This window comes from Pristiophorus japonicus, chromosome 15 (genome assembly GCF_044704955.1).
Source record: "Pristiophorus japonicus isolate sPriJap1 chromosome 15, sPriJap1.hap1, whole genome shotgun sequence".
Classification (NCBI taxonomy): domain Eukaryota; kingdom Metazoa; phylum Chordata; class Chondrichthyes; family Pristiophoridae; genus Pristiophorus; species Pristiophorus japonicus.
In genome coordinates this window covers 134,924,368-134,950,080 of record NC_091991.1, presented here as the reverse complement: position 1 = coordinate 134,950,080, position 25,713 = coordinate 134,924,368, and the positions used below count along the sequence as shown (strand labels likewise).

Here is a 25,713-nt window from a genome sequence, read left to right as displayed (position 1 = left end):
TATTTGCTTTGTTTATAATTTTTTATTCAGGGTGGCTCTTTATTTGTATAAGTAAGACCATTGAATGCTTGTAGAATTTAATTATTTCCCTTCCCCACCCCTCCCCTCGTTCCCTACGCCTGATTTGTAACCTACGCCTGATTTCTAAAGTGTAGGCAAGTTTTTTCTGAGCGTACAAAAATCTAGACTTACTCCATTCTAAGTTAGGTTGGAGTAAGTTTTCACTGCCTAAACTTTCAAAACAGGCGTAAGTGGCCAGACACGCCCCCTTTTGAAAAGAAAATCTGTTCTACAATGAAACTGTTCTAACTGACTAGAACTGGAGCAAACTAAATGCCGAGAATTGCAATTTCTAAGATACTCCATTCTAAACCAGTTGCTCCAAAAAAATAGGAGCAACTCAGGCCGAAACTTGACCCCATAGTCACCATTCAGACTATTTCCTGAATATGTACATTACACAATTTCTTGCCCCACATTCCCCTCAGAAAAAACATGTCCCATCAAAAGAGGCAGGTCTGGACAAATGGATGACATGGTCCTGTGGAAAGCAATGACCCAACCCGAAGTTCCACCAATTCCTGTGAGAAGATCTCTAGCATCACTGCCAATAAACAAACCAATTCTTCAAAGCGCACAACATTAGCTGAGTGCATACAACCGTGTCAATAAACATAAAAATGTATACAAAAGCAAAATATTGCGAGTGTTGGAAATCTGAAATAAAACGAGAAAATGCTGGAACTACTCAGCAGGTCAGGCAGTATCTGTCGAGAGAGAAACAGTGTTAACATTCCAGGTCGATGACTTTTCAGCAGAACATTTCTGATGAACGGTCATCGACCTGAAATATTAACACTGCTTTTCTCTCCATAGATTCTGTCTGACCTGCTAAGTAGTTCCAGCATTTTTTGTTTATAGAACATAAAATGCACGTTCCCTAAATAAGATGCCTGCATTGGAAGCAGCGATGGACGGCAGATGGGGCAGTTGCCCGGAGCCCAAGCCGAGAGTGGAGCCCATACAGGGTCAGATTAAGGGTAAACAGTGTTGACATAAATGACGTAAGCAAGAGCAGAGCGAAGTCGCGAGGGCTCAGGCGCATGTTATTCTCGACTTTATGTAAACAGACACTAGATGCCCTTTTTCTAGAGATGCATTCTACACATAAATTGGGGGCGAAAAAAAGGAGAGCACCAGCTACGCGAAGAGCTAAAGAGACGAGAAGTAGCTAATCTGCTTGAACTAGATAATGTTTTTCAACTAAAAACTCAAGATCATGAAGATGAAGGCCAAGACAACGCTGTGCAGTCAACTTTAACAACGAAACTACTAGTGGCACCGGACCCAGAGTTGGCCGAGTTGGAGCTCCAAGTCCAAAAAGTTGATGATGATGAAAACCATCATCTGAAAAAGGCGAAACTTACGAGTGAAATTGGGCTGTGGGGAGACAATATCTCAGAAGACAAGCAAAGCCATTGGATTGCAAAAGGTGGTGAGGACTGCCGAAACTGTGATAAAGACTTCCAAAACTCCAGCATGATTTATGCCAAGGAAGGATGTCGCCGATACTGCTTGAAGTCCTTCTTCACACATGTGCACCCGCTGACAGGGGAACGTGTGGAGCAAACATGGCTCTGTTATTCACCTTCAAACGGTAGAGTATACTGCTTTGCTTGCAAGGTCACAGCATGAACAAGTAACCACTTTAGTCATGGGTTTAGTGAGTCTTGTGTCAGGCATGCAGACAGTGTGGCCCACCCAACGGAGCTGGTCGAGTGTGGTCAATCCTTTGATGCTGGGGATGTTGGCCTGATCGAGAACACTGGCGTTGGGTGTCTATCCTCCCAAGGAATTTGCAGGATCTTGAGGAGACATTGTTGGTGGTATTTCTCCAGCGATTTGAGGTATCTACTGTATATGGTCCATGTCTCTGAGCCATACAGGAAGGCGGGTATCACTACAGCCCTGTAGACCATAAGCTTGGTGCCAGATTTGAGGACCTGGTCTTCAAACACTCTCTTCCTCAGGCGACCGAAGGCGGTGCTGGTGCACTGGAGGCGGTGTTGGACTTCGTTGTCGAAGCACGAACCACACTCGACCAGCTCCGTTGGGCGGGTCACATCGTCCGCATGCCCGACACAAAACTCCCAAAGCAAGAGCTCCACTCTAAATTCCTGCATGGCAAACGATCCCCAGGTGGGCAGAGGAAACATTTCAAGGACACCCTCAAAACCTCCTTGATAAACTGCAACATCCCCACCAACACCTGGGAATCCCTGGCCAAAGACTGCCCTAAGTGGAGGAATAGCATCCGGGAGGGCACTGAGCACCTAGAGTCTCGTCGCCGAGAGCATGCAGAAAACAAGCGCAGGCAGCGGAAGGAGCGTGCGGCAAACCAGACTCCCCACCCACCCTTTCCTTCAATGACTGTCTGTCCCACCTGTGACAGGGACTGCAATTCCCATATTGGACTGTTCAGTCACCTGAGAACTCACTTTTAGAGTGCAAGCAAGCCTTCCTCGATTTCGAGGGACTGCCTATGATGATGATGGGTTTAATGACTGGAAGCTTGGCGATGAGAGGATTTCATCTCACGAAAACAGCCCCCAGCATAGAGAAGCCATGAGCACTTGACAAGCAGGCACTGGTTGTGTGGATGGTCATATTGTCTTCCAGTTTGAAAATGAACAGCAGTTCTGGCACAAGGTGCTAGAGCGGGCTGTCTGTGTGATAACATTTCTCTGTTAACGAGGTCTTTCATTGCGAGACAGAAACAAAATCATTGGGTCTGCAAGTAATGGTAATGATCTGGGTGTGTTGGAGGTTCTCACAAACTACGATGCATTTCTTGCTGAACACATCAAGCCAACAAAGGCAAGGGGCATACTTCATTCTTGTCTTCCACTACTTGTGAAGAACTGATTAGTTTGATGGGTGGTAAAGTACTTGAGACGAATATCCGGCAATTGAAATCAGTGAAGTTCTATTCAATATATGTTGATTCAACGCCAGATGTCACACACTCAGATCAACTGACATTTGTCGTCCAGTATGTTCTACCAACTGGTCCTGAGGAAAGGTTCCGAAAGATCTTGCCGATAATCGGTCAGACTGGACAAGAAATAGCAGAAATAAAACTGGCCTTTCTGGATGAGAACAGAATCGACATACAAAATTGGCATGGACAATCTTATGATAATGCTTCAAATATGAGTGGGAAATACATTGGTGTCCAAACTATCAAAGAGCAATACGCATATGCAACATTTATACCATGCGCAGCACACTCACTCAACCTTGTGGGGAAAAACAGTGCCAAATGTAGCCCAGTGATAGTCAGATTTTTTGACATTGTACCAAAGTTGTACACTTTTCTCTCTGCATCGACGTATCGCTGGCAACTGCTTTATGAAAAACTAAAGCCTTTAGGGCTGTCTGTCGTCAAACAGCTTTCTGCTACTCGATGGTCAACAAGGTATGAAGCAGTGGCAGCCCTGCTCAAAGGTTACACTCCCATATGCAAAATGTTGGAATCCTTGGCAACTGATATGGAACAGAAAGTTAAATGCTGAAATGAAGCTCAGTTGATCCTTGACAAACTGGGTGAACTGGATTCAGCTATTCTCATTGCTATTTGGAACGCAGTCTTGAAGCGCTTTCACCTGACCAATCTCTCGCTTGAAGAGACCGACTTGAATCTGAATTCATGGTGTCCTTACTCGAGTCCCTTGTCAATTTTGTTAATGTTCAGCGGACAGAGTTTGAGGGCTTCGAAAACCTAGGGATTAAATTGTGTGGCCACAACGAGTACAATTCAGTTCAGAGGTGCATCCGGGTAGGACGATGGAGATGCTGAAAACACTGTGCTGTCACCCAAGGAGAAATTCAAAACTGAAGTGTTCCTTGTCATCATTGATCAACTAATCAGTACCTTGAAACACCACCTTGAAGCATACAAGGAAATCAACTGGAAGTTTGGATTCCTGTCTAAGCTAGCCGCTCTCTTGAATCATGAGATCAAGCAAGCCGTAGCAAATCTTGCCCGCTCCTCTCCCAAAGATCTGGAACCTTTTTGATTGAAAGTGAATTCATCTGGTTTTCTCGCCTGGTGGCATCCTCAACAGAGCTTCAAACCTCAATTTGTGTCAAAGAAACTAAGTCAGCAGAGCTGAGAATGTACCAATTCCTCCATACACACGTCCTCACCCAAACCTTTTCCAACATTGAAATAGCTCCGGATATATCTGTCGATGATGGTATCAAATTAATGGGGAGCGGTCCTTCTCAAAACTAAAACGCATCAAGGATGAGGTCAGGAACCGAATGGGACAAGATCGACAATAGTCTTTCAATCATGAGCATCGCGAGCGATGCACTGAGAGGACTTGACTTCTCGAAAATCATTGACGAGTTTAGCCGACAAAAATCTAGGAAACGACCAATGTTATGTTATACTTGCAGTTGCCTCTGTGGAGAAAATGGAATGCAAATGACAAATGATGGTCTTCCAAAAAAATTGCGCTGTCTTGTTCTAAATTATCAGTCGATTTAGTTTCAAAATGTAAGGATTTTTAAAATTAAAGCGTTGTTGATTACTGTTTATACAGGGTTTCATCAAGGTATCAGTTTGATTGTTTGGAAACATAATAAAATATTAAATGAGTGTCATCATAGTACCAATTAGAACCTAACCTGAGATGTTGACCTGGACCTTGACCTGATGCATAAGCAATATAGTGCCCTGTCACTTAGCTCACTAATGTCATTTAATGCAGGATGTGAATGAGAGTAGGGGACCCATGATCAGGGTACCGCTCGGGGCCCGAGGCACCCTTAATCCATCCCTGATTGGAAGCTCAATTTAGACTGTAGTTCAAGCCCCTTTGAACCATGATAACACAACTTGAATAGGTCAAGAATATTTACTGCAAAATAAATTGAACAAACATGCCTGAATAGCTTGATGACAGAGAGGATTTGCAAACGTGCAACAGAGTGTTAAGACATTGGTTTGTTTCCAGTTCTTCTGAAAATGAACCAAGGTGGAAGTACCCCACTGATTGCTAGGTGCAGCAACACTGTACTTAAATGTGTTTACGTTTTCTGCACATATGTTGACCACAGCAATTCTTCTCAACTTCACACCCACACAGGTGGAGTTCAGACAGAGAAAAAAATGCAGACCAGTGAGATCTGAGCAACTCGTTACAAAGGCCATAAGCAGAGTTCTGAGGGCAGTTTGCCTACCCACATTCTCTAGAACGTATGTGGTACAGATGGGAAGGAGTTAACTTTTTAAACACAGATCAGTTTAACATAGTATTTCAGATCGAGGAGAGTTTAGTATTACAAGTACATCAAAGTAACAAAGGCAGTTTCGACTGCATTGCAGACAACCTTCTCTTAAAATAAAGATCAAAATCAAACTAATCCAGCTTCTTCCATGCAAAACAGAACATGGAGAGCCACACAGTGAGCCCGAGATCACGATGCTCCTTTCATTTCATAGTTTAGCTTCTAAGTATTGAGCCATCATCATAGGCAGTCCCTCAAAATCGAGGAAGACTTGCTTCCACTCCCAAAGTGAGTTCTTTGATGGCTGAACAGTCCGATACGAGAGCCACAGACCCTGTTATAGGTGGGACAGACAGTGGTTGAAGGAAAGAGTGGGTGGGACTGGTTTGCTGCACACTCCTTCCGCTATCTGCACTTGTTTCCTGCATGCTCTCGGCGATGAGACTCGAGGTGCTCAGCGTCCTCCCGGATGCATTTCCTCCACTTAGGGCAGTCTTTGGCCAGGGACTTCCAGGTGTCGGTGGGGATGTTGCAGTTTATCAAGGCGGCTTTGAGGGTGTCCTTGAAATGTTTCCTCTGCCCACCTTGGACTCGCTTGCCATGTCATCATCATAGGCAGTCCCTCGGAATCGAGGAGGACTTGCTTCCACTCCTAAAGTGAGTTCTTTGATGGCTGAACAGTCCAATACGAGAGCCACAGACCCTGTTATAGGTAGGACAGACATTCGTCGAGGGAAGGGGTCGGTGGGACTGGTTTGCCACGTGCTCCTTCCGCTGCCTGCGCTTGGCCTCTTCATGCTCTTGCCACGCAGGAGTTCAGAGTAGAGCACTTGCTTTGGGAATCTTGTGTCGGCATGCGAACAATGTGGCCCGCCCAACGCAGCTGGTCGAGTGTGGTCAGTGCTTCGATGCTGGGGATGTTGGCCTGATTAAGAACACTGACATTGGTGCATCTGTCCTCCCAGGGGATTTGCAGGATCTTGCGGCAACGAGGTTCAATGCCGTCTCCAGTGCACCAGCGCAGCCTTCGGCCGCCTGAGAAAGAGTGTTCAAAGATCAGGCCCTCAAATCTGCCACCAAGCTCATAGTCTACAGGGCTGTAATGATACCCGCCCTCCTGTATGACTCAGAGACGTGGACCATATACAGTAGACACCTCAAATCGCTGGAGAAATACCACCAATGATGTCTCCGCAAGATCCTAGTATTGAGTACAGTGCAGCCCGTCAGTGAGCCTAACACAAGGGGCTCAGTTTTCCCCAACTATCTGCGCCATTTTTTGGCCTGCACCGTTTTTTTTTTGGAGCAAATTAAAATCTCCAAGTTTCCCCAAAGTTTCTGTGCTAGTGTAATTCACTGAGGTGGGATTTTTTTAGGCTACGATTTTTTTTAACCTCATTGGGGGCGTAACCTGCCACCCGCGCCAATTCTGGCCAGCTCCAATTTACTCCAATTTTTCTTAGGACGGCGTATGTGATCACTCTGGAAAAACCTTCTTGGCAGTCAACAAAATCTGCGCAGGTAAGAGAATCATCGCAGCAGATGCAGTTCCACGGCCCAAACAGCAGCAGCAGAGAGGGGGGTGGGGCGGGGGGAAGAGGAGAGAGGGGAGAGCGGAGACGAAGCCTTTCGACCAGGATTAGGAGCGGCACCTGACACTTGGAGGAGGGAAGCCCTTCAGCCAGAGCTAGCAGCAGCAACCGATATCGGGAGAGGGGAGGCCGTTCGGCCAGGGCTAGCAGTGGCAACCGGCTCTAGGAGCGGAGGGAAGCCTTTGAGCATAAACACTTTAATAATTTAATGATGGAATGCTGCTGCAAGGTGCAAGGTGCTTGTGCAGGTTGCTGTGAGCTGGCCAGAATTTGTTGTATGTTTCACTTTCCCGCCTCAGCCCGCAGTGTGTCCCTAAATACGCTGGCAACCCGATCTTTTTAGCGCAGATCTTTGGCTCCACCCCCAAAGCTACAGGACAGGCTAGGCAGCGCCAAAATCAACAATTCCAACGGGGAAAGTAGGATGATTTTTTTTGGCGTAATTGGGTCTCCATAAAACGGGCATATCTCTGCAAGTATGCCAAAAAACGGCTTTGGGGAAAATTGAACCCAAGGTCTCACTTCTCTGAGAACTTCTGCAGACCCAACTCCATGCTCATCTGACTGTTAGTTCTGCAATATATATCTGTATATTATATATGTGTGTCTGTGCATTCCCAACTCTGTGCATAAAACTTTGAGTCAGTTTTTCGTTAACGCACACAACCCACACTAATCCACCCCTTGATTTCCTGGAAATGCTGGCTCATATTGAACAATCAAATGGAAAGGTTATGACATAATGCTCAACTCAGAATTACTATCGTCAGCAATGCTGTCTTCTGACAACTTCAACTCAAACAAGGAGTGACGATTTTCTTTTTCACCATATAAATGTGTCAATCAATGGTTTGCCCAGATCACTTAAAAGAAAGAATTGCATTCATATAGTGCCTTTCAAAACCACCGGACATCCCAAAGTTACTTTCCAGCCAATGAACTACATTTTGAAGTGCAGTTACTGTTATAATGTGGGAAATGCGGCAGCAAATTTGCACACAAGCTCCCACAAACAGCAATGCGATAATGACCAGATAATCTGTTTTAGTTATGTTGATTGAGAGATAAATATTGGCCACGACACCGGGGACAACTCCCCTGCCATTCTTCAAAATAGTGCCATGGGATCTGAGAGAGTAGACGAGACATCGATTTAATGTCTCATCCGAAAGATGGCATCTCCAACAGTGCAACACTCACTCAGTACTGCACTGGAGTGTCAGCCTTGATTTTTGTGCTCAAGTTTCTGGAGTGGGACAGATTATTTTGTCATTATCACACTGCTGTTTGTGGGACCGTGCTGTGCGCAAATTAGCTACCGTATTTCCTTACCATCATCATAGGCAGTCCCTCGAAGCGAGGATGACTTGCTTCCACGCCAAAAAGGGATGAGTTCACAGGTGTTTCAATGAAGGACCTAATAATCCAGATCCCGAACTACATCGTGAAGGGTGGAAGGTGCCTGTGCTTGGATTTTTTTTTTTTTTAAGGTGTGGTGGCCGTTGCACACCTGCCACCTCATGGGCTTGACAGAGCTAGGTCTTGGTCCAGTGGCGAGGATTACCCAAGACTAACTGGAGACAAGCTCTGCTGCGCAGACTGAGCACTGAGCACGCACACAAAACGCAGTGTGGGCTGGCCCATACTGCCCCTGGGCCCTCGCCTCTTCTGGGCCCCAGATTCATGCCTCTCCTGAGCCCCGGTCACTTCCATCTATGGACTCTTGCCGCTCCTTTGCCCCTCCTGCTGTGCCTGCCCGCACTGCAATTAGCAACCTATCTTCGTAGCCGTCGCCCTCCAGCAGTGACTACACTTCAAAAGTACTTCATTGGTTGAAAAGCTCTTTGAGATGTCAGTGTCGTGAAAAGCGCTGTATCAATTCAAATTCTTTTTTTCAACATCAAAACTTAATTGTATGGAGTACACACGTATTCCGCTGCCGAACATACAATTCTATGGTACTGTTTACATGCTGAGGTGGTTCTCAATTTGAGTCCCGCCACCAAATATTTAAGCAGAGTTAAGAGAACATGATTTAACTTGTGAACTATATTTTTTTTTAAGAATTCATACTTCAAGCTATACGGTCACATTGGCCAAATGTGTGTGTTAAAGCTAGAACTGCAATATCAAAACTGGAAACCAACACATTCCAAGAAAGAGAAACTCTTGGTCTGGGAATGATGCCTGTCGCAGAGGGAGACAAAGATTAAAATTATTAAAGAGTAAATATTGCCTAAAATTAAAAAATGTAATGGAAGATTAAAAACAAAAAGCTGATACATCAGTAATTTGCTTGCTCATGATATACATTACGGCACAATAAAAGCATAACTGCTGAAGAAGTTTGTGTTAAGAGCTGTAGTAGCTGTGTAATGCAGCAGCACTGGCAGGCCTATCATGTATTAAATTTTACAAGTAACAGTTTTTCTTAAGCATTTTTATTCTTTACTCCATTTCCTACCCACGTATTCTTGATATGGATGCCTCACCACAAAAGACACTGCTTACGTCTTATTTCTGTTACACAGACTCTTCCCACAAAGGTATTTGCAAACCACAAGTTAGTATGATTTCTTTAAACTAGTATTTCAATTAGAATACCAATATACTACCAAATTCAAATATCCATCACTTGTTCAAATCCAGTTGTAAAACAAGTCTTAAAATCAGAAAGGAACAGCAGAACCACTTATTTTATTTTAAAAAGTTATTTTTCATTTAAAATAATGAAATCCAAATGGAAATAATAAGAATATTTTCTACTATCAAAAATAATCTTGTGCTGTTATTTTCTTTTATTGTGATTTTTTTCCTCAAAATTTCTATCCTTTCTGGAAAGCATCAATTTATGCATAAATCCACAGGCAGTGACTATATCTTAGTGCTGACAGTGAAATCAAAGCACCCTCAACCTGACTGGCACAAACCCATTTCCAAAAGGGACCACTAATGACAATCCAATTATGCATCTCTGCAACAAATAGCTGTACAGATCTTCTGCCCCATTTCTATCTCTCAAAGACTTTATCTTCCAAATGCGAAGTAGCCAAAAGCATTACAAGATTATAAAGGCCATGTTTTCCTTTTCAGGAATAACATTTTGATTTAGAGGTGTAGAGACAAAATCAATGACTCCAATAGAAACACTGCTTTTGTTTCCTCAACAATTTGAAACTGATATTTTGAAGCTGCTACTGGTGTCTCGCTGCCGATGACAAGACACTTGGCAACACTGATCGATTGCCATGCCCACGTACAAAAGAATCAATATTTTCAATTATTTGGCATTTAATGACTTCTTCTTGAAATGGTTTAGTCTTTTTGTCATGCTTGTACAGAATCGATCCTTTCATCAGAAATCTTACATTTTAAAATGTTGGAAATTGATGCTCAGTTGGTCTTGTATGTCAGCATATTCAACTCATGGCATTATTTTGTATCATTCCAAGCAGGCGACTACAATCAGCCAATATTTAACAGGCCAACGCAGGAAGTTGTAGTTTCTACAGCAGATACTAATGCATAAAAAAGTGGGATTCTGCTGCCGATTGCCATGTGGGAGCAGTCCGTATACAATTGCCAGAACCATCAACAGTGTGACAGGAGTCAATATCAAAGTAAAGTAAACGCACTTTAAATTCGGGTAAAGTAAAAAAGAAAAACACTCCTCCTAATATGTCTCCACTTCAACCCTCTCTCCCACACAATTCAGCCATTCAGGCATATTCAGGAATTGGACAGGCAGTCAGGTGTGGGGTTTGACCACTCAAATATAAATTAGCTGAAATTTGTAGCACCAGTTGAACCAAGAGTTCACAAATGGTTTATTACAGTGACACAGATTACTTAATGTATGCAAATAATGCCACATATTTTTGTATGTCACACCGCTTCCATGAGAAACTGCCTACTGTACCTTACTCAGGATACAAAATGGATGTTCGATCTCTGAATCTGATCATGAATCAGCAAGGATGTTTTAACAAGGAGATGGGGAGGGGCAAGGGAAGGAATAATGGAAAACCACTGTCTTAATTGTTCCTACCTTTCCACATCTCTGGGAAATGAGTACACACTGTGTTTCCATATGCACATATTCTTTTCATTTCTTTTAAATTTCTCCCACTGGTATAAAAGCAGCTGGCCAGGCTACTTGTGTATAAAGAAACAATACAGCACAGAAAAGCATTTTATGTAGCACCTTATGACATCCCAAAGTGTGTCAGAACTACTGAACCATTTTTGAAGTTAATTAAACGTTTGTAGTAGGCAAGTCAGAAACAGGCCTGGAGTAGGGCTGTGTTTTTTGAGAGATTGTGGGATTCAGCAGTGGAGCTTGTGCCACCTACTTATTCCACATGCCTCCAAACTTGCCCAGGTAGATGTAGATTTTAAGCATTCAACTGAAAAATCTTTTTGCACATTCATAAAGTATTCAAAACAGTCATATAGGGCCCAAATTTGGCCAGAACAGATTTCTGGCGCATTCACCAAAGGTGCGCCGCTTTTGCAGAACTCCAAGGGCGGCAAAAATCTTCAGGCCGAGTTTGGCCGCTCCCCAGCCTCTCCTCGATGGTGGCACAGCATGACAACTGGATTCGGGGGCGGAGCCAGGTCCCTATCCCTGGCCAAATGGGCTCCCTGATCGGCAGCCCGCTGCCTTCCCTTCATATAAAGGTAGGACTTCTATTTTTTTATTTGTTATTGATTGATTGATTGCTTATTACTTTGGTCTTGGTGCTTTAGGTGCAGGGCTCCTACTATTTTTGATTTGTTAATTAATTGCTTGTTACTTTTTGTGTTTTGGTTAGTGCTTTGTAAGTCTTGGTGCTAGATGCAGGTCTTCTCAGTTTCCTTGTATTTTTTATTTGTTATTGAATGCTTATTTTTGTGCTTTGTTTAGTGCTTGGTGCTTTAAATGTACTTACCTGCACTGATTTCTTAACTCTCTGCAAGGGTTTTCTGTGCGGGCCACAAGTGGCCACATACGCTGGCCTAAGTTAGTTTGGAATAACTATTAGCTGTCCAAACTAGCTTAAATGGTCAAAACAGGCGTAAGTGGAATAAAATACTAAACTAAAAGAAATCCTAACTAATCCACTTACACTGGCGCAAATTAAATGTACAGAATTGCGATTTGTAAGATAATCCAAAAAAATCAAGTTGCTCAAAAAAAATCGGAGCAACTCCTGGCCAAATTTGGGCCCATTGCGTGTATCTATATTTGTGTCCCAAAAAACTAGTGATTATTACAATAACTGTCATTGTCAACATCCATTAAGTTTCTTTCCCTCCTACATCTTATTACAATGGTTGCCAATCTTAGAGCTCAAAGAACTAAATATTCCTAACTATGAGCTACCAAGTAGTCAGGCCATTTTATTGTACTGGGTTCTGGAAGAGTGACACCCGAGTATGTCGTCATCAGGACTATTTATATTCTGGAAGATCACCATTAGTGCAATAACCATGCAGCCGAAGGTCATGGCACTCATTGTGGTAAAAGTGCCTTAAATGGAACTATTATGAGGTTTGTACAGTCATAATTTTTTGTAATCAAAGGTTATTAGTTTCCAAAGGATATTAATCCCAACAATTAATAATAAACAGAATTAAATAATCTACTGTCATCACCCCTCTCCTCAAAAAACCAACCCTTGACCCCACTTTGCTTGCTATCGCCCCATCTTCAACCTCCCATTCCTGTCCAAAGTACTTGAACGTGTTGTTGCCTCCCAAATCCGTGATTATCTTTCCATGAATTCAATATTTGAAACTCTTCAATCTGGTTTTCGCCCCTGCCACTGTACCAAAATTGCTCTCATCAAAGTCACAAATTACATCCTTTGTGACTATGACAAAAGTAAACGATCCCTCCTCGTCCTTCTGGACAAGTCTGCAGCCTTTGACACAGTTGATCACTCCTCCATCATCCTCCGCCTCCCCACCAATGTTCAGTTAGGCGGGACTGCACTCGCCTGGTTCCATTCTTATGTATCTAATCATAGCCAGAAAATCTCCAGCAATAGCTTCTTTTCCCACTCCCGCATCGTTACCTCTGGTGCCCCCAAGGAACTGTCCTTAGTCCCCTCTTATTTCTCATCTATATGCTGCCCCTTGGCGATATCATCCGAAAACACGGAGTCAGTTTCCACATGTACGCAGATGACACCCAGCTCTACCGCTCCACCACTTCTGTCGACCCCTGCTTAGTATGCAAATTGTCAGATTGCTTGTCCAACATCCAGTACTGGATGAGCAGAAATTTTCTCCAATTAAATATTGGGAAGACCGAAGCCATTATCGTTGGTCCCCGCCACAAACTGCATTCCCTACCCACTGACTCCATTCCTCACCGTAGTATCAATCTGAGAGTGAACAAGATTGTTCGCAGCCTAGGTTTTTGCCGCAGAAGAGGCGGCAAACAGCAGAGGAGCGGCGAGAGAATATAAAACGATGTGATCGGGGCCCAGGAGAGGCGTGAGTTCGGGACCCAGAAAAGTCGACAGCCCAGGGGCAGCACGAGCCAGCCCACACTGCGATGTGTGCGTGCACTTGGTCCATGCAGTAGAGCTGGTCTCCAGTCATTTTAGTTAATCCTTGCCACTGGACCCAAGGCCAAGCTCTGTCAAGTCCGTGTGGTGGTTGGTGTGCAACGGCTACCACACGTTAAAAAAATCCACGCACAGGCATCTTCCACCCTTCAATATGTAGTTCGGGACATGGAATGTCAGGTCCTTCATTGAAACACCTGTGAACTCATCCCCTTTTTCGTATGGAAGCAAGTCATCCTGGATACGAGGGACCGCCTAAGACGTCGTCGTCGTCATATGTGACCCTGAAATGAGTTTCCAATCACACATCCGCAGCATAACTAAAACCACCTTTTTCCACCTCCGTAACACTGCCCACCTCCGCCCCTGCCTCAGCTATTCTGCTGCTGAAACCCTCATTCATGCCTTTGTTACCTCTAGATTTGACTACTCCAACTCACTCCTGGCCGGCCTTCCGTATTCCACACTACGTAACCTTGAAGTCATCCAAAACTCAGCAGCCCGTGTACTAACCTGCACCGTCAAGATCACCCATCACCACTGTGCTTTCTGACCTACACTGGCTCCCAGTTAAACAACCAGGGGGCATGAATTTAAAGTAATTGGTAGAAGGTTTCGAGGGGATTTGAGGGGAAATATCTTCATGCAGAGGGTTGTGGGGGTCTGGAACTGACTGCCTGAAAGAGTGGTAAAGGCAGAAACCCCCACCACATTTAAAAGTACTTGGATGTGCACTTGAAGTGCCGTAACCGGCAGGGTTACGGACCTAGAGCTGGAAAGTGGGATTAGGCTTCTTGTTGGCCGGCATGTACACGATGGGCCGAAATGGCCTCCTTCTGTGCTGTAAACTTCTATGATTCTATAAAATAGCTAGCGACTTGGGAGAAAAGGGACATTTTTATATTGGCAAGATGCAACGAGGTGTCCCCCAGAGACTGTTGTAGGCTGTTTACTTAGATTTGGGAATACAGTCGGTAATACTAAGTTAGGATGTGAAGAAATGAGCAGAAAATTGCAACAAAGATAGATTCAGCATGTGGACAAAACAATGGTAGATATGGTTTAATATAATAAAGTATGAGTTAATACGCCATGTCAAATGAGCGCATAATCTAAATAGTAAAGTGTGGGGCAGGGGGAACAAGGGGGTTGGTGAAGATGAACAAAGAGATTTAAGGATTCAGGTACGCAAGTCATGACATGCTCGCTCACGGATGAAAAAAAGACTAACGAAACGTTGAGCCTCATCACAAGAATTACAGTATTAAAGCAAGGAAGCAGTATTGTGAAGTGCTGGTCAGACTTCATTTTTAATATCATGTTCACTTTTAAGCACCCCAACCTAGAAAGGATATATTACCCTTAGAAAAAGTCGAAGAATGATTCACTGGGACTGTTTTATTACTAAAACTGGTCATTATCACATTGAGGGAACTTGCTGTGTGCATTTCCTACATTACAACAGCGACCACACTTCATTGTTGTCAAGCACTTTGGGACGTCTGGTGGTCGTCAAAGGTGCGATATAAATGCAAGTTTTTTATAAAAGAGCCAAATGCGGCTCGCAAGCCAGGTATTGGCTATTGACTCATTAGCTTCCTGGTGCATCTGTAAACAGAGCAAAGCTGGACCTCGTCGCACCTGCATCTGTGATGAAGGAACCTAAATCAAGCGAGCGAAGTGGTACAAAGTATGTTTAGCATACTTAATAATTTGACAAATATTCGTGGACAGGTACATTCAAAATTACTAACAAACGTAGTGTTGTACTGTCAGGCTTCAGTAGCCAAGGGAAGGTGCAGCACGGGCCAACAGCGAGGCTGTGAGGTCTTGAGGCTCACATTGCGTACTAAGAATTCCACATGGAGAGAGGTCTTGTGAGAAGGAGGGAAGGAGGACAGTAGGAGTATGTTTGAGTTTGCGTGTACGTATTGACACATGCGGCGGAGCCTGGTCTCCAGTCGTCTTGGATCCCCTTGTAACTGGACCAAGACCTTGCTCCGTCAAGCCTGTGTGGTGGCTGGTATGCAATGGCCACACCACATTAAAAGAATTCACACACAGGCATCGTCCACCGTTTAAAATAAGTTCATCAGTCACCTGAGTACACGTTTTTAGTGTGGAAGCAAGTCACCCTCGACCCCGAGGGACTGTTTATGATGATGAGTCCACACTGACTGAGGCAATTCAACATCAAAACATGTTCAGCTTTAATAACGTACAAAACATAATAAAAATCTGCTGACAGCTTTTTATTCAATGATTACCTGTTTCAGTTTTATTGGCGAATCCTGCTGCCTGTTTGATCGCAGCTGCTGTAAGTGCTAATCCTCTGCTTCTCCTTAAGCCGTGCTGTAACACAGTCTCAAACTGAGCACACAGACAAATCACCCTGTTAACAGAACAAGTGAAATGCATGACAAAAATAATTTGTTTGGAGACAGTGTCTTAAAAAGTTACACCTTTATTGCAACCGAGATACCAGCTGAGATCGGCGGTGCAAAAGTAGTTTACTAAGAAATGTCAGGATTTAGAAACGATCAATACAGGTGGTTCTGAAAATATTTGCACAATTAGCTCAAATTTGAGTGGAAAGCTCACACCAATGAATTATTGTGACTTGGGTATAAATTTCAGGTGCGAAAAAGCACAAAAAACACAGGTGCAAAAAGAGAAAAGTTTTTAATGAATGTTAATTTATATTCTGGAACTACAACCAACATACTCTTAGTGCAAGATGTTTAATTGCTCTTAAACAACAATCAGGATTACAACTATTTGCATTGCGATAGCACGACAGACACAGTAACATAGAAACATAAAAAATAGGTCTAGGAATAGGCCATTCGGACCCTCGAGCCTGCACCACCATTCAGTATGATCATGGCTGATCATGCAACTTCAGTACCCCATTCCTGCCTTCTCTCCATATCCCTTGATCCCTTTAGCCACAAGGGCTACATCTAACTCCCTTTTGAATATATCTAACGAACTGGCCTCAACAACTTCCACAAGTTCACAATTCTCTGAGTGAAGAAGTTTCTCCTCATCTCGGTCCTAAATGACTTACCCCTTATACTTAGACTGTGATCCCTGGTTCTGGACTTCCCCAACATTGGGAACATTCTTCCTGCATCTAACCTGTCCAATCCCGTCAGAATTTTATATGTTTCTATGAGATTCCCTCTCATTCTGGTAAATTCCAGTGAATATAAGCCGAGTTGACCCAGTCTTTCTTCGTAGGTCAGTCCTGCCATCCCAGGAATCAGTCTGGTGAACCTTCGCTGCACTCCCTCAAAAGCAAGAATGTCCTTCCTCAGATTAAGAGACCAAAACTGCACACAATATTCAATGAGTGGCCTCACCAAGGCCCTGTACAGCTGCAGTAACACCTCCCTGATCCTATACTCAAATCCTCTCGCTATGAAGGCCAACATGCCATTTGCCTTCTTCACCGCCTGCTGTACCTGCATACCAACTTTCATCAAAGAATTGAAAATACTACATCAATTTCAAAGTCACCTAAATATTTTCAATAAACACATCATAAAATTATTTCCTGGTGAAGTTTAACAATAGACTGAAGTTTGAGAATAGTGTCGCCTGCATCAGTAAAATAAGTTTTAAATTAAAGAAGAATTGCACTCATTAAAACTTTAAGTCTCCATTTGTTCTCTACAAATGAATTATAATTTGTGATCAAAACAACCTTCAGTAGACTTTAGACTTGTGGTGAAGAAAAATAGCCAGAGGTCAATATTTTGTTTATAAATATGTCACCCACAACAACAAAGAGAGAATTATGGGACCAAGGAGACGGGGAAAACAGTTAGGTACATAGGGCTCAATTTTCCCCACTGCCGTTTTTTTGCGTATTTCCAGAGTTACGCCCGTTTTACTTGGCCCCAACTACCCGCAAAAAAAAGTACCAACTTTGCCCATTCTATTTTTTGAAATTAGCGCCACACAGCCTGTCCTTTAGCTTTGGGGGAGGGGTGGAGCTTAATGTCAGTGCCGAAAAAACGATGCCCCCCATCTTCTGCGCAAGCGGGGAAAAATGGACATTTTTGACGTGATTGCTAGGAGCCCACATGCCCAGTACAGCTCCCAGTCTGCAGTAGGCCATATTTAAAGAGCCAGTTGTGTGTGAGAACTTTAATTCTCATTGGAAAAATTAGAGCTGCAATACAAGATGCAACATGGCTCAAGAACCAAGAATTTCTTACAGGATGAAGTGGAGACACTAGTTGCTGTAATTGAGGCCAGATGGCAAGAGCTGGACACCAGCAGAGGTCACATAAAAGTTTCACCAAAAGAAATTAAGAAACGCTGGAACCAACTTGCAGAAGATTACTGTGCGATAGTGACCACCCTGAGGTCTGGAGGCCAGTGCACAAAGTGGCAGGACCTTGGTCAAGTAGTTAGTGCAAGTAATATTTTGATTTATTCAATGGGATTGCAATTGTAAATGTGACCAGATGTATATGTTCCACCCAGCAGAAAGACACCCTCTCTAAAAAGTTATATTTTCATCTTTGCAGAGGAAGGTGGCACACAACAAATGGGAAAGAACTCAAACAGGGGGAGGCCCAGCAAATCTGCACCCACTGACACCCTTGGAAGAGAAGGTCGCTGCTTTGATGGATCCTGCCTGGAGAAAAGCAACCACAACTACACAAGCTGGGCCCACACTCAAGGGAGGGCAAGTCCTGCAAATTCGAGAGTCTGGCTTTGCTAAATGTTAAGTACTGCGCGGGCTAGCCATGCTTCAGTTCATGGGGCTGTCTCCGTCAGCTACGCTTCGGTTGATACAATGTGCTATCATTCATCATGGTCCTTCAAATCCATCTGCTGTCTGCGCTGTGTGAGCCTACTCATGCCACCCTGCCCCCTCCTCTGCTACTAACCATCTGTTCTGTTATATTTGAGGTCAATCCTGACAATGCAGAAGAAGATGCAGACACAGATGAGCCTGAAAAGGAGAACATCTTCCAATCCCATCTTCCAGACAAAGAGCATGGGGGTGAGGGGGAGGTGATGGATGAAACCCCAACTGTTGTACTCACTTTGGAGGAGGTGCAGGTGCTGCCCATTGAGCTGCCAGTCGCTTCCCTGAGTGATACGAGCAATGCTGGGACATTCCATGGTTTCCCACAGGCCAAGGCTGCGGGTCCCAGTGGGGTGCAGCGAGCCACACCCAGAGCCCCACCGTCCCAGGCTGCGGGTCCCAGTGGGATGAGCAAGGCACACCCAAGGCCCCACCGTCAGAGGCTGCGGGTCCCAGTGGGATGCAGCGAGCCAAACCCAGGGTGAGGAGGGGAAGGAGAGCTCGACAGCGCTCTCCTGAGATGCAGGTTCAGATGATGGCAATGAGTGTGGAGAGCATTGACCTTACACAATCACTCCTGGACACCATCAGTGGGGTAGGTGATGAGGTATCGGGACTGTCGGCAGAAGTAACAACACTCTCACGAGAAATGGGAACACTGTCCGGGAACATGAGGGAGGGAATGTCTCAGGCAGCAGAAACAATGTCGGTGCACATGAGTGGGGGAATGTCGCAGGAAGCTGATGCGCTGTCACTGAACATGAGGGAGGGAATGTTGTAAGTAGTTGATACACTGTTGGTGAAAATGAGGGAGGGAATGTTGCAGGTAGTTGACATATTGTTGGTGAACTTGAGGGAGGGAATGTCGGAGTTAGCTGCTGCAATAAGGGAACATGCCCAGACCCCGCGCCCATTGACAGAATCAACTGCCACTCCCACCCCCAGACCAGCCTCTGAAGGGGCCCAAGCCGGGCATTCCACATTGCCGCCTGCACCCGCACCACCACCACCCCCCCCCCCCATCAAAACGTGCACATTACCCGAGATGTTTGAAAGAATAAGCTTGGTACCAACCCGAGAAACACTGCACCACCGCCTGCGGGCAGGGGTGGAGTCAACAAGACCAAGCACAGTTAGCGGTCTTAAGAATAAGATGGAGGAGAGATGGATGCAACCTTTCCTTGCTGCTGTTGTTATTATTATTACAGTTGTAACTGTTCTCAAATTAAAAGATTTTTGTAAGTTATGTAAATTTAGAAGTTTGTAAATGATCTTAGCGTTTAAGTGATCTTAGAGTTTATAAGTGATCTTAACTGAAAACTTTAAAGTTTGATACAAGAATATTTTTATTAAAGTTAAACTAAGTACAAACAAATGTTTGTTAAACTTTTGAATAAAATATATTTTACATTATAACTGAATCATTTCCATTATTTGTTCCATTATTAACACAACTTTCTGAAGTAAACAAGAATCATTTCCATGACCACCAATGCATCCAGTATTTCTTGGGCCACTTCCTTAAGTACTCTGGGATGCAGACTATCAGGCCCTGGGGATTTATCGGCCTTCAATCCCATCAATTTCCCTAACACCATTTCCTGACTAATAAGGATTTCCCTCAGTTCCCTCAGTTCCTCCTTCTCGCTAGACCCTCGGTCCCCTAGTATTTTCGGGAGGTTATTCGTGTCTTCCTTGGTGAAGACAGAACCAAAGTATTTGTTCAACTGGTCTGCCATTTCCTTGTTCCCCCATTATGAATTCACCTGATTCTGACTGCAAGGGACCTACATTAGTCTTCACTAATCTTTTTCTCTTCACACATCTATAGAAGCTTTTGCAGTCAGTTTTCCCCCTCCTAATTAAACCCTTTGTCCTCATCTGCTGAATTCTAAATTTCTCCCAGTCCTCAGGATTGCTGCTTTTTCTGGCCAATTTATATGCCTCTTCCTTGGATTTAACACTATCCCTAATTTGGTATCTATATGCACCATGAAACTGGCTGTTTACCCTCCCCCTCCAGAATGCCCTGCAGCCGCTCTGAGACATCCTTGACCTTTGCACCAGGGAGGTAACATACCATCCTGGAGTCTCGTTTGTGGCCGCCATTACGGAACAGGTTCAAACAGTAAACATGAACACTATAAATGAACTGTTTTATATTAATTGCAAATAAGGTCATAATTACAATTAATATAACTAGGAAGAAAACAAGTTGCATTTATATAGCACCTTTCATGACCTCAAGATGCCCCAAAGCATTTTCAAACCAATGAAAGACTTTTGAAGTGCAGTCACTGTTGTGATGTAGGGAAACACGACACCAAATTTGTAAGGTCTCCCGTACACAGTAACGCGATTAATGACCAGATGTTGGCTGAGGGATAAATATTGGGCAGGGCACTGGGAGAACTCCCATGCACTTTTTCAAATATTGCCACAACCTGACAGGACAGACCAGGGCCTCAGTCTAATGTCTCACCTGGAAGACAATTATCTCCCACAGGACAGTACTCTCCTATACGGGGCTGAAGTTTTCGCCTCGATTGTGTACTCGGGGCCTGGAGTGGAGCTTGAACTCATGATCATCTGACTCAGAGTCGAGGGTGCTACCATTGAGCCAAGGCTGGGTTGGGGAAAGGGATGGTATGATGTTTATTTAAAATTATTGTTAATTTATCTGTAATTTAGTAATAAATTATACATCTGAAAATATATTTCTGCAATATTGATAAAAAGAAAAAAATGGAACACTGGAAATCTGAAATAAAGACAGAAAATGCTGCGACTATTATACAAGCAAAGCAATAATTAAATAAGTCAAAAATCAGGAACAAATTGGTGCTTCTCTTACCGACTGTCAGTGTCTGACGCAATTTCCTTTCTTCCTCCAAAGCGTATTTGGCACTATATTTGAACAAGGGAATGGGTTGAGCAATGATGAAAAGGGAAAAGAAAGCATAACATATAATCAAAACAGGTGACTTTATTGTTCTCTGAAGCTAATTATAGAATAGTACAAATTAATGTCGTCCATCTTGATTTAAAACCTGAGAGTTTGGATTGGTTTTGGTAGTGTAACATTCAGCCAAATCATGTCCTCAAAGTGACTGAAGACAGCTTTTATGCAACATGTTCTATCATTACAATGAACACACAGCTAAGTAAATAAGGGAGCCCTCTACACATTATCCAGTCAATACTCCCACGGAAAAACAGCACATACTGATTTCAACGTGTACCCTTTCTACCAAACTTCAGTACACTGTACACAAAATGAGCCTTTGCCCACAATAGGTTGACTGCGTATTTGCAGTGCCAACACCCAGATATGGATGCAAAAGAAAGAAAACAATGGTGAGAGTGAGGGAAGAATCATCTCTCTATATGGGTACATTTGAGTATAAAAATTGGAAAAGCGTTGATACTGTTGTTGTTAAAGTTTGCAATGACAATTTTAAGCACTAACAGCCCTGTGCTACAATGCGGGGTTTGAAACCTGGAATTTCTGTGGACTCATGAAAAACATCACTTATTATAGTGAGTGAGTGATGTGGTGGAAGAAATTGTTTGGAGGTTGAAGCAACGCATCAATAAACAAAGACAATTGTTTGTACCATGACAAAGGTCAGTTTGTTTAACAACAATTCTGAAGTAAATTCAGCTGAAACGTTAGGGTGCCCTCAAATGACTCACTATTTAAGCTACGTGTCACTTGAACTGTTACAAATAATTGTGTATTAAGCAAGAACTGGCTGGAAGACTTACTCAGTTAAAGTAATGTAAAATGCAATGTTGGCAGCCATAACATTAAACACATAGAAAATGAAGTTTACATTTATGGATAACTACTACAATGGGCGAAGCAGTAGTCACTGTGGTCACATATCTACGCTGGCGAGTTGACCCACACAGTACAAATCACTGGGACCAACCCAGGAAATCACAGATCAGTAAAACAAAAAGACAGAACAGCAGTGCTGGAAGAGCAAGAAAAAAAACACTCGGGAAGGTTGCATGAAGGGAAATTAATTATTTGAACAGAAATTTATTTTAAAAATACTGAAAAAGGGAAAAAAAACAACAGCGGAATATGAGGGAAGGAACTCAAAAAACAAAAGGTTCTCTCAAAAACATAAGAAATAGGAGCAGTAGGCCATTTGGCCCCTCGAGCCTGATCCGCCATTCAATAAAATCATGGCTGATCTGATCATGGACTCAGCTCCACTTCCCTGCCCGCACCCATAACCCTTTACTCCCTTATCGCTCAAATATCTATCTCCGCCTTAAATATATTCAATGACTCAGCCTCCACAGCTCTCTGGGGCAGAGAATTTCATAGATTTACAACCCTCAGAGATAAATTTCCCCTCATCTCCGTTTTAAATGGGCGGCCCCTTATTCTGAGACTATGTCCCCTAGTTTTAGTTTCCTCCTCTTCATTCGCGATGTGCCTAATTCACCTTCATTTTACATATAACTAAGAATCAACTGCCAGAAAGTTACTCCAAACCTGAGTTGGAATAATGAAACGCAGTCTATTCCACCTTCTATGGTATGTCCCATGTTATAACCTCCAAGTACGCAACTTAAAAAAAAATCTAGCTTGTACCCCCATTCTATTTAATAATAGCACTCCTGGTCAAGGAACTGCTATACAGGTGCAGAATTTAGAAATATTTTCTGTTTCAGCTCTTTAACTGACCAGATAATTGAGTTTCCTGCATTTCTAGAGGAAAAATTCCATGCATCACTAGACATAAAAATAGTGACATACAGCAAAGAACTTGAAACAATTTAAGAAAATAAGAGGTAAAATTAGAGAACATGAGCAGAAACATTTCTGAATTCAATGATATTTATTTCCCTATCATATTTTATAAACTTTCCCTTTTTTTGATTCCTGCATTTGCTTCTGTTCACATTACAGGAAAGATGTGTTTGCACTAGAGAGGCTACAGAGGAGATTTACAAGGATGTTGCCTGGACTGGAGAATTTTAGCAATGAGGAAAGATTTGATAGGCTCGGGTCCTTTTCTTTCTAACAGAGGAGGCTGAGGGAAGACTTGATTGATGTGTATAAAATTATGAGGGGCCTAAATAGAGTGGATAGGAAGGACCTATTTCCATTAGCAGAGAAGTCAATAACCAGGGGGCATAGATTTAAAGTAATTGGTAGAAGGATTAGAGGGGAGTTGAGGAGAAATGTGGTGGGTCTCTGGAACACACTGCCTGAAAGGGTGGTAGAGACAGAAACCCTCATTGCATTTTAAAAATACTTGGATATGCACTTTAAGTGCCATAACCTGCAAGGCTATGTATGGACCAAGAGCTGGAGAGTGGAATTAGGCTGGATAGCTCTTTTTCGGCCGGCACTGACACCAAATGGGTTGAACGGCCTCCTTCGGTCCAGGAAATGTCTACGATTCTATGATACAGAATACATTACCTTTAGATAGACCCATTACTCTGGAAGTTTTATTTAGATTATATGGGCCCAAGTTTCGGCCTCAGTTGCTCCTGATTTTTTGGAGCAACTGGTGTAGAACGGAGTATCTTAGAAATTCAAATTCTCGGCATTTAGTTTGCTCCAGTTCTAGTCAGTTAGAACAGATTCACTTTGGAACAGATTTTTTTTTTCCAAAAGGGGGCGTGTCCGGCCTGTTTTCAAAGTTTCGGCAGTGAAAACTTACTCCATACTAACTTAGAATGGAGTAAGTGAAGATTTTTGTATGTTCGAAAAAACCTTGTCTACACTTTAGAAAATCAGGCGTAGGTTACAATTAGGCGTAGGGAATGGGGGGGGGGGGGGTTTAAAGGGAAGTTTACAAACATTAAACACTTCAGTTTTACAAATAAAGAGCCATCATCAATAATAAATGATAAATACATCAATAAATCAATCCAAAAAAATTTATAAAAAATAAAAACATTTTTAAAAAATCAATAAATAAAACATTTTCTTCTTACCGACTGCAGCACCGGGAGTCCTCCAACAGCGTGCTGGGACGGTCCCCCGAGTGTCTCTATCTGTCTGTCTGTGTGTGTGTGTGTCTCTCACTCTCTGTCTGTCAGTGTCTGTGTTTCTGACAGCAAGGGGAGGGGGAGAAGGGGGGGGAAGAGGGGGAGAAGGGGGGGAGAAGGGGGGGAGGGGGGAGAAGGGGAGAGTGGGGGGGGAGGGGGAGAAGGGGAGAGTGGGGGGGGGAGGGGGGGGGAGAAGGGGAATTTAGGGAGGGAGGGAAGGAGAGAGGATGTAAGGAGGGAGGGAAGGAGAGAGGATGTAGGGAGGGAGGGAAGGAGAGAGGATGTAGGGAAGGAGAGAGGAGGGAGGGAAGGAGAGAGGAGGGAGGGAAGGAGAGAGGAGGGAGGGAAGGAGAGAGGAGGGAGGGAAGGAGAGAGGAAGGAGGGAAGGAGAGAGGAGGGAGGGAAGGAGAGAGGAGGGAGGGAAGGAGAGAGGAGGGAGGGAAGGAGAGAGGAGGGAGGGAAGGAGAGAGGAGGGAGGGAAGGAGAGAGGAGGGAGGGAAGGAGAGAGGAGGGAGGGAAGGAGAGAGGAGGGAGGGAAGGAGAGAGGAGGGAGGGAAGGAGAGAGGAGGGAGGGAAGGAGAGAGGAGGGAGGGAAGGAGAGAGGAGGGAGGGAAGGAGAGAGGAGGGAGGGAAGGAGAGGAGGGAAGGAGAGAGGAGGGAGAGAGGGAGAGAGGAGAGAGGGAGGGAGAGAGGAGAGAGGGAGGGAGAGAGGGAAGGAGAGAGGGGGGGAGGGAGGGAAGGAGAGAGGGGAGAGGGAGGGAAGGAGAGAGGGAGGGAGAGAGGGAGGGAGGGAGAGAGGGAAGGAGAGAGGGGGGGAGGGAGGGAAGGAGAGAGGGGAGAGGGAGGGAAGGAGAGAGGGGGGAGGGAGGGAGAGAGGAGAGAGGGAGGGAGAGAGGGAAGGAGAGAGGGGGGGAGGGAGGGAAGGAGAGAGGGGAGAGGGAGGGAAGGAGAGAGGGGGGAGGAAGGGAAGGAGAGACGGGGGGAGGGAGGGAAGGAGAGGCGGGGAGGAGGGAGAGAGGGAAGGAGAGAGGGGGGGAGGGAGGGAAGGAGAGAGGGGAGAGGGAGGGAAGGAGAGAGGGGGGAGGAAGGGAAGGAGAGACGGGGGGAGGGAGGGAAGGAGAGGCGGGGAGGAGGGAGAGAAGGAGGCTGAATGGCTGGGCCCAAGACCTCGGGCTAGATTTACAGGTAGGTGGCGTCAGGTCTCGGGGAGGGGGGGGAAGAGAGAGTGTCGCGGAGGTCGGGGGGGTGGGGGGTCGCAGAGGTCCGGGGGGGGGGGGGGGGGGGGGAGTCGCGGAGGTTGGGGGGGGAAGAGTCGCGGAAGTCGGTGGGGGGGGGGGGGGGAGAGAGAGAGTCGCGGAGGTCGGGGGTCGCGGAGGGTCGAGAGGAAGTAGGAGCTGGGCTTGGGAGGAGCCTT

At 44.5% G+C, this 25,713-nt stretch overlaps 1 protein-coding gene across 5 annotated transcripts in view; it reads right to left on the bottom strand.

Moving 5' to 3' along the window:
- snx29 (sorting nexin 29) overlaps positions 1–25,713 on the bottom strand; it is a 751,140-nt gene that overhangs the window by 680,351 nt on the left and 45,076 nt on the right. For all 5 annotated transcript variants that reach the window (XM_070856731.1, XM_070856732.1, XM_070856735.1 and 2 more), the window contains exons 3-4: positions 21,130–21,182; positions 15,715–15,839 (exon numbers count right to left, since the gene is read on the bottom strand). In XM_070856731.1, the coding sequence (XP_070712832.1) occupies positions 15,715–15,839; positions 21,130–21,182 (178 nt within the window). The remainder of the gene's footprint in view (positions 1–15,714; positions 15,840–21,129; positions 21,183–25,713) is intronic.